Here is a 10,122-nt window from a genome sequence, read left to right on the forward strand (position 1 = left end):
AATTAAACTAGAGATTGGAGGAACAAAATTCATAACAAAGGGATCTACGTCCAAGCTAGGATCAGTATAGAATGCCTGAGCTGTCTTCTCCACACAAAGTTAGTTGATTGATCTGGCACAATTGAAGCTTCTTCTCAGAGAAGTTCAATAACATGGTAAACTTCACTGATTATGGCCTCGTAAGGAGAACAAAGGTCAGTAACATTCATTATTGGGTGGTGCAGCTCTAGGGCAGTTACGAGGTAAAGGTGACTTGAGCTTTTCTCCTTTGACCAGAAACAGTGTTTATCTTATCCTCTTACAGATGGAGCTGGGAGCCCATCTTATCTAAAATACAGTATTATGTGCCCAGATTCTACATTTTATCAATTGAAAACAGTATCATGAACACATAATAAGCCTCTACAGTGTTGCAAAATTGATTTCTCTGCTCTTGTTATGAAGGAATTATACATGAAGAAATTGCAAGCGCTATCTGCTAGGTTGAGCTTGTGTCAGTCCCCTTTGTAGATGCCTCTTCCACAAGCTTCTTTTTCCAGTACTCATCAAGTGGGGGTCCAAATATTGCCTTCCCTGAAACAACTCCGAAGCTGCAAAAGCCATATAAAGTGATTCCCTAAGCATAAAAGACATGTTACTATAAAATCAAATGAAACCATATGAAAATTTTCATTTGAAGCTTAATAGTTGACAGTTCATATTTACACAACATTGAGGTAATGAAAAAGCTGTATCATCTATGGCAAAAGTAGTTTCAGAAAAGATTATATACAATTTCGCCATAACATCTCAGCAAAAATCAGCAAACCACTGATCAGACAAGCTCAAGGTCCCGCCAGGATAGCTTAACCAGGTAAGCTCAGAAGCGATGGAGCTCTATTAAATTCTGGTAAGAAGCCAAAAGGCAGAACAAGGATTGCATTCTGGCTTCTGTTTGCAAATCATAAGGTGCATGCAATCAGTCAAGAAGCAGTGAAAGTTCTTTCCCTTTTTGACTGCCATTATCCACAATTTCTAAAACATCTATGAAAATCAGTTCAGAAAATTGGGCTGTTCCAACAACTAATCTTCTAACAAGTCTTCAGGCCTTAAAGATTCTTTGAAATCAGCATCAAAATGACTTCTAGCTAAAAAGAAAAACATATCAACTCTCCAAAATTTTCCAATCATATTTAGGAGTTCTAATTTAGCTAAATTAACTCCATCTATCTGTAGAAAGAGGTAATGGGTCCTAAAACATGTGTTCTAAAGGGCTAAATTTAGCACACAAGCTTGGTTGTATGACCAAAAGACAGACAGCAAATCCAAGAAGCATAAACTGGAAGAATGTGGAAGAGGAAACATGATGAAAACGTACACAACAGCTCCAATCACCAGAGGAAATGAGAGAAACCTTCTAAAGAGCATAATTTAAAAAAAAAAAAAAAAGGATTCGAAGATACTAAAGACATTGTTTTTCTTGCACTTGGACGCCGCTCTTCGATTTCCGGGTTGACCTTCCTGCGTCTCTCCCTTTCAGCTGTTAAAGCTTTTAGTCATTTTTTTTTTTTTTTATCGAAGTAAAGATGGATTAAAAATTAATTTAATTTTCTTAGTCAAATCTTCTCAATGTTTAACATTAAATCTTTTTAATAATCAATTTAAGACTGGATTAAAAAATAATTAAATTTTGGTCTATGGAAGCTATCTTAAAAAAAAAAGCCATTTCAATATATATATATGAAATGCCTCCTACAGCAGCCGACATGAAATATAAAAGAAGTTTAAACATGAAGAAGAGATTGTCAAATTTTGAAGATGTTGTTGAGATGATTAAATAATACCCATTTCATTGTCATATGCCTTTTGGTCGTGGGATTCAGCTCAAAAGTTATTTTCATATTCTAAATTGTTCTGACATCTCTCAGAAAATTCTGGGTTTACAAGGAAAGTCCAACTCTAAAACCGTGTGTGCGTGTAGATATTACCATCAAGGTTGCTAGCAGTTGCAAGTTGCTAATACTATTATATATGTGTTCATAGTTACAGCTTGAGAGATTATAATTGGCTTGAGACCATTTTATTAACCAGGAAGATATATTAAAGATTGCATTTTATAGGCATTCAAAGGCTTTTTTTTTTTTATTAACATGAATGAATATACGGATCAATTAGTATATATTTTAATTAATTTTATGAGCTCTAAAATTAATAATCATGAAAATTTTTAGTTGCTCTAAAATTTATAAGTTTCAAACTAGTAATTTATAAGAAACAAACTCGGAACTTAACTAGCACCTCCTGAGATTCATTTAAAAGCTATTTTTTTTTATTTATCATTGACATTCATGCAATCAATACTAGATATAACTTCAATCTAGATTATATTTTTTATTTATTTTAGATTAGTTTTCAAATTAAATAAAGTAAAAATTAATGTAATTAATTTGATTAAAATCTAATTTGTTTGACTTTATTTTAAAACAAATCTTAAAATGAAATTATTTTGAATTGACCGATCAATTCATTCAACCCATAAATCCACAAAAATCCACCTTTAACAGGTCATTTGATAACACCTCCTCCATTATTAAATCAAGTCTTTATCACCTGTGTTTATCTCTTGTGGGTTTTCTTTGAAGCATAAACATAGGTGCTTATCAACAATCAATCACATATGGCTAGAGGTGGTCAAGGTAGCCAACTAGCCACGCCACATATAGTTATAGATAAGCTAGCTAGCAAAAAATGGGAGAGGAGGACCATTAAAGACCATGTGTTCACAGCTTTGTCAAAAGGTATGGAAGATCATGTACTTATTTAGGGTCCATATAAATGGGGAGAGGACGGACCACCACATTGATTCATGACAGATCCTTGCATCTCCAATTCTCCTCTTCTAGATGGTAATTGACATCTCTTCCCCGTAAGTTAATTAAGTCAAACAAAATTATTCCTCGTGGACCAAACTACGATCCCGAATCCATGGCTAATCTGTACAAATAACACCCCTTAAAAGATTTTTGCTTTTTATTTTTTATTTTAATAAGTTAGCCATTGCATGTTTAGATCTATCTAATAGGTTTGGTTAATGAATTCGTTAAATGCATGTGAAAATCACATGCATAACAGGGGGGAAAAGAACCTCCTTAAACTATTGTCCATTTTGATTATTATACCCTCGATTTTTATTTTTATTTTAAATTGAATTATTGTACGTTTGTATCTGTATTATCTTTCTTAAGTTCTATTAATAAATATATTAAAAAGAACGTGGAAATCACGTGTGTAACAAAAAACAAGCCAGAATAATTGATAAATAAAAAAATAAAACATGAAATAATATTAAAAGTAAATGGAGGAAGAAATAACTGGCTTGAAGGTTGATAATTCTTTTATTTTTATTACTCGAGGATTTTATTCGGATTATTTCTTCCTGTCCTTCAAGATTTAATTATTAAAATGAAAAATTCTTCAAGAGATTATAAATCAAAATAAACAGTAATTCAAAAGATCTTTATACAAACTTACCCAAATTCATCAAATAAAAATTTAAAAGCGAATTCCTTAATAAATAATATATAATGATGTTCTACGGATATGGAATCGAAAGGTTTTTAAGGAACATATATTAATTTAGGCACGCTGATAATATCAAACTTTTCAAAAACTTTGATTTTTTTATTTTAAATTAATTATTTTATATTTTTAGATTATTTTGATATATTAATATCAAGAAATTTGTTTGCTCTAGTTATTTATTTCAATTCTATCTTTGATTATATATGTCTTGTGTATCTTTATGTGAATATAGAATCCAACTTTATATTCCACCTCTTATTAATAAAATTTCTTATATCTAACAGCCAGAAAAAAGGTGGGAAAAAAACATAAAAATCTATTAATTAATTTATTACTTGCAAGAAAATCGAGTTCTTAAAGTGGTAAATTTCTTAACCATTGGCACCAAGTCTGTTAATACATTAATAGAATCTAATAATGGATTTTAAGAACAAAAGCCGTAATTAAGTCTTTCATTTATTGCCATGGCTAATACACACGAGACTGCAATCAAATTTACGTTAGAACGAAACAGCCATCTATTATTATAATAGGTTTAATGGTTCTTCGTCGTTTGACATTATATCGCAATAGGCAAGCAATGAATTCGGAGGGGGGTTACTGATGCTCCGCAGTTATCCAAAAGCAAGAATATAATTATGCAATTAATTCTAAGACGAGCAGTTATATATATAATTCTAAGACGAGCAGTTATATATATAATATATAATTGTTTTTATTAAAATAAATATTTGAGTCAGTTTATAACTATTTTGATTAATTTTATAAGTTTTAAGATTAATTATTATATAAGTTTCTAGTAGTTATAAGAAGATTTAAACTTATAATTATTAAAAAAAAATCAAAAACTGAGTGTGTGTGTGTGTGTGTGTGTGTGTATATACACGCACACACACAAAATAAATGTGCTGTAATTGCTTTGGGTTGCCTTCTTTGAATAAACAGTTTCAAGTTGAATGTCTTTATGATCTAAATACAACGGAGAAAAAAGAGTCGTGCTAATTAAGAAATTATGTAAAAAAAAAATCAAAGAATACATATGAGTTATTATTAGATCATAGTATTAAAATGAAATCCATTCATGAGCTCTATTAATTTAATGACTTGCTTGTGATGATCCACTTGAAAAAATATAAAAAAGGAGCCTGGAAATTTATTTGGGCCTCTACCCAGCGCCACAGAAAAATTCATAGTTTTTTCAAGTTACAAAGAGTTAGAATATGGCGCTGCAGATCACTCATCTACACAATTTTTTTTTAATATATTCTCTATAATTACACCCTTAATATAAAGATTAGCACCGTTTTTTCTGGCTAGCAATCAACGGTGCAAACACACATTTTATTTTATGTAATCAAATATTCTTTTTCTCGAACAATTATTATTTATAACTAAAGTATGATATCATCCACTTATCCATTAGAGAGCCAAAAAACTATAACTAATAACTAATAGTAGGCATTAATATTTTTATTAACTAATTGTTATTAAAATGAAGTGAGCTGACGTGATCCAGTTTCATAAATATTTTAAATTATTATGTAAATAAAGAAGTTACTAGAGTCAATATTTTTTATTCTATAATAAATAATTATATATTTTTGCTTAATTATGCTGTATATTATTTCTCCTGTATATTTATTAATTTAAGTATTGGAGATTTTTTTATATCATAATAAATTTAATTTTTTAAGAACAGAGAACTGTATAACTAAATTTAGACATTAAATTCATAATTAAACCAGCATGTCTTGATAAAAAATAAGAGCATGTGAAAAGCTCAATTTATATTTAAAGTGTTGTTCAAGATTTCCTCAACTAGTATTTTTATTTTTATAATTTTTTTTTTTGTATTTCATCAACTTGTGTAACATTAAAATAAGCAGTGGGTGGGATATCTTGATAATTGTGCCTCTGCTTCTAGGGATTAATTAGGATGTCCTTGAAATCACCTTTGTTTCCTCAATTTAAGAGAGGTTCCTCTGGTGAGATAATAAGACAGCTTCCTTCGAATGGAGGTGTTAGGATATTAATGTCTGTATTGAATATGATGGACTTGCCACTTGTCCTTGGTTAGACGTGGACCGTCCATCACACCTGCATGAATCCGAATGGTTGCTGTTACCTAAACTCATTTATGGGCAGATTTCTGCCAACATCAGGATCTAGCAAGGGCTTCATGTCTCTTCCAGATATCCTAAGCACTGATTCTACTAAATAGTAATTATTATAAATATAACTTATAATATAATAATATCAGTAGCCTGGTGTGGACTGGTGGAAAAATAGCTTGCTGACCAGCAGTGGTGATATGTACACAGATTTAATGGAAGTTGTCGGATCAGTCAAAGAATTAAATGAGGAAATTGCAATGACTCGATTGAGAAAAGAATCACTGGACGTCAAATCAGAGACAATGGCATCTTTTCCCTTACACGCAAATTCAGTACATAATTGGTTGGTAAGCCTGAATGATTGAAGCCTCGAAGCAACTTTTTTAGCTGTAGACGGCCGCTGTTCAGTGAAATAATTATCCGAGTAACTGCACAAGAAGGATCATATGGGATTTTTTTACGTTGTTTTCTGTTTTTTCCTGTATAAATATGATTTTTTTTTAAAAAAAAAGAACAGTTTAATCCAGAGGTTGGAATATACAAGGAAATAATTATGGAAAAACCCAACCCTATATAGCTCTCCAATAAGTGTCTACATAAAATGGAACGATAAGAAGAAAAAAAGAGAGAGTGGTAAAGCCTTGCTTCCTAACTGGCATGAAGTAAATGAATCCCATGGTGGAAAACTTGGGATACGAGGTTATGTTTTGTTATTAATTATCATAGAAACATATTTCATTGAAGAGATAAAATACATACATAAAATAAATTTATTTTTAATACAATATGAACTTTTGTAATTTTAAAACAGAAACATATTTTATATATCTTTATCTCGTATATCTCTAATATTTTGATCTCTGTTATGATCAAACGTTAATATATTTTTTATTGTAAACACATACCGGCTGGAAAGCATACATGTGACTATGAGAACTGGGAAAGGCAGGGGAAACCTAGGAAATTAATCCTCAAGTTATTATTCTAGCATAGAATCCATGCCCAAGTTATAATAAGTTACGAGTTATAATACACCAACGCTATATATATATTACCTTTGAACAAATATTTATCATCATTTAAGCCAAGGAAACATCATACTAACGATGTCAAACAAAAGTTTAAATATATTTCTCTTGACACAATATCCATACATATATAAGACCATTGTAGCAGCACTTCATGGTTTGTTCTTCTGGGTATAGATGTAATCGGTGTGAGCAGCAAGTGTCCTTCTCATCAAGCACTCTTCCTCACCAAACCCTTCACAGCTGATCTCTTCCATCACCTCTGCATGCTCGGCCTCAACAACCTGAACAAATACACAAAACCCACTAATCAAAAACATAAAGCCTATCAATCGAAATCTTCTGCATATGAAATTAACCATGTTTAACTACAAAAATTAAAGAAGTTCCAAATTCAACAAACCTTATGTTGGTTATTTGCCAAAGAACCATCAGGAAAGCCTGGCTCAGGGCGGGCGGCATAGGTTACTGTGGAGCAGAGGAGGAGGGCTACCAAGAAGAGTGCGGCAACCTTAACAACACCGGCCATCTCTTTCTTCCTGTGTTTAAAAGAAAATTATTATACGGGAATGGATATAAGATGTTGATAAGATTCTGAGACTCAGAGACAAGACAGGATACATACAGATGTGTGGTTCTGTATTTATAGATGGGGAGGGAGGAGATCAATGGTAAGGGTGATGGTGTGAACTTGTGGTGGTGGGAGAGACTTCTAATATAGCAGCTCATTAACTACGGAACATTAAATCGAAAGTGAAACTTGTATATTTTTAGAGAGTTCTTCCAGAAAGGAATTTAAAAAAAGAAAAGGAGGAGATAATCAAAAGCAGACCACAGGAATTGATACAAAAATAAAATAAAAAATAAAGGTTTGAAAATCATCGGTGATATCACCACAGATTTGTTTGCATGTTATTATAGAATGACTTGGCCAACTTGGACTTGGGACTTTTGGCATATAGAGCAGGAAAAAGGGAGGTTGTTGGTTTCAAATGGTTGCTGAAGAGTAAACGGAAGAAGGGAAAAAGAAAAAAAAAAAAAAACAAAATTCAAATTTCACTAATGATGTTCTGGAGTGATTGTTAATTAGTTCAGGGAATAATTACTGTCGATAACTATTTTTAACCATCATAGTTAAAAGGACAATTACGGATTAATTATGATAAAATCGAACGTTTTAGTTTTTTACATCATTTTTCTTATTTCTTTACCTTGCTTTTATTTTTATTTGCATTATCATTAATGTTATCTCTTAAATAAGTTTTTTAAATAAAATTAGAATAATAAATATATCATTATCATTATCACTATTAAACAATCTCTATGGGTCAAAACTCTATTTTATCATTACTGTTATTTGTTTTATTCTGTACATTTATAAAAAAATCATATAAACATCTATAAAAATCTTCTTACATTCATATCGGCCTCTATTTATAACAGAGATAATTCTTAATTCTCCATACCTGTTCTAATTGGAAACGAATGTCTATTAGAGATCACATTATTTTTTATGATCAATTTTTATTAAATATATAGCCTATAAAAAAGAATTTTACATTTATCAAGTACGTGAGTTTAATTGAGGCAATCATAGGGGGGGAAATACAAAAAGTATTTCAAATATATATTGACAAATCATAGATATAGTAAATTATAAATATATGTATAAAGGTCTGTAAAAGCTAGGGATACCACACCTTCCTAGTAAAAAAAAACAAAGAGTATTCATCTCCATCTCTATATATACACGCAGAATTTCTTATATATAACCACCTCTACTCAAGTAAATTAATGGGATCGTACCTCTGCATCTCATGGATGCAATTATCATCCCCGGTCAAAAATCATTATCAAGTGAGTCCTACTAGCACTTATTTATATTCCGTGCATGGTGGCAGCAAAATTAACTAAATATCATAATTATATAGAATAAAAAAGTTCCGAAGAATATCCTCTGCTAGATGTTCAGTAGACGTAGCTTGTTCTACAAATATTTTTCCTCCTTGGATTAATAAATGACATCTTATTTTTTTTAATTATTTATTTGATATTATTGACTTTCGAAAAAAAATTGCCAACAAAAAACTACGCAATGGAGCAAAACCGCTGAATTATCGTTTAATACGTGAATCAAAATTAATTTTGTCACGATGTCACAATCAGAAATATTTTGCAAGTACAAGTTGGTGATATAAAAAATCCAATAAACCAACAATATTGATAAATTTATACAGATTATTCAAAGATTCATGAAACTATTCTAACAGTGTGCAGTATAATTCACGTTACAGTATGTATACGTTAATATTGAGCTCGTGATTATGCCTTCTAGATGTGGATATATTGTATTTGTTGAAACTTAATAAGATAAATAAAGAAATAAAAATAAATCATATGAAAATAAACTAATGGATTAATATGTGGGAAACGAGTTGGTATCAGCTACCAGCTGGTAAGGTAAGAACATGATCTTGCTTTAGTGTACAAAGGTTGACTAAAAAACAAATAAATTGGAGAAAAATCAAAAAGAAAACAATTAATAAAGGGGTGAATCTCCTTTGAAAATGCTGCAAGGAATCGTAGGTGTTGTGGTGAAAGATATCAGCTGGTTGAACCGAAAGCCAAAGCCAATGGTTGAAGGAGTCAAAAGCATTTAGAAATGAAATCCTTTCGGTAGGCAAGTTACATATATTCCTTGATCAAAATTCCATCTCCTATTTATGACTAATTAGTGTTAATTAGCTATAGGGGTTTGTGCTCTTCTTTCTCAGCATGATTAGATTCCTTGATTCTAATATTTATGGTCAAGTGTTAGACAATATAATTATTATATTTATAGCACTTGGTTCGTTGGTTTCATATTGGATTTCGCTCCTTCACACCCAATCTTTAAAAGTCAAATTCTTATGAAAAGGACTTTGATTTGTGTGTGGATATTTTGTTGCTGAATGGTTAATTTGTTTTTGTGCTCTCTTTTTAGATTTACGGTATGGCATGGCTGCCTCTTTTCCTAAAAAGAAAAATAAAAATAAATAACTCCTATAAATGATTAGTAATAATAAGATTTTGATGGATATAAAATGACAGGGAAAAAACAAAAACAAAATCAAAATTAAATACAAATATAAATATCTTACTCTTCACCGCGACCATAAAACATGTTTTGATTGTTTTTTTAAAGAATATACCTTAATTGTTTTTTTTTCAACGAAAATGATATTTTAAAATTAATTTTCGTGCATTAAATCTCCCTGGATCGAACTTCAAACAGATTATTCATAATTGTACGATTATCTATAACCGGATTAGTGTAATGACACAAAACCATGTTAAAATTGGGTAGCAAGGAGGCTGATCAAAAACGTTTTGACATGTTTAGAAATAAAACAGAACAACACGCTAGAAAATTTAGCATC

At 30.7% G+C, this 10,122-nt stretch overlaps 1 protein-coding gene and 1 long non-coding RNA gene across 2 annotated transcripts; both read right to left on the reverse strand.

Moving 5' to 3' along the window:
* Positions 1-103: 103 nt before the first annotated feature.
* LOC105113390 (uncharacterized) lies at positions 104-1,763 on the reverse strand. Its single transcript, XR_839960.1, has 3 exons — positions 1,358-1,763; positions 274-590; positions 104-176 (listed from the first exon to the last, which is right to left on the reverse strand). It is a non-coding gene; the product is annotated as an uncharacterized LOC105113390 (long non-coding RNA).
* A 4,917-nt stretch (positions 1,764-6,680) lies between these two features.
* On the reverse strand, positions 6,681-7,517 carry LOC105113391 (phytosulfokines 3-like). Its single transcript, XM_011009546.1, has 2 exons — positions 7,107-7,517; positions 6,681-6,987 (listed from the first exon to the last, which is right to left on the reverse strand). Exons 1-2 carry the CDS (start codon positions 7,230-7,232, stop codon positions 6,856-6,858), a joined length of 258 nt encoding a protein of 85 aa, XP_011007848.1. The 5' UTR covers positions 7,233-7,517; the 3' UTR covers positions 6,681-6,855.
* Between the last annotated feature and the right edge of the window lie 2,605 nt (positions 7,518-10,122).

The sequence above is a fragment of the Populus euphratica genome, unplaced genomic scaffold (genome assembly GCF_000495115.2).
Source record: "Populus euphratica unplaced genomic scaffold, PopEup_1.0 scaffold416.1, whole genome shotgun sequence".
Classification (NCBI taxonomy): Eukaryota; Viridiplantae; Streptophyta; class Magnoliopsida; order Malpighiales; family Salicaceae; genus Populus; species Populus euphratica.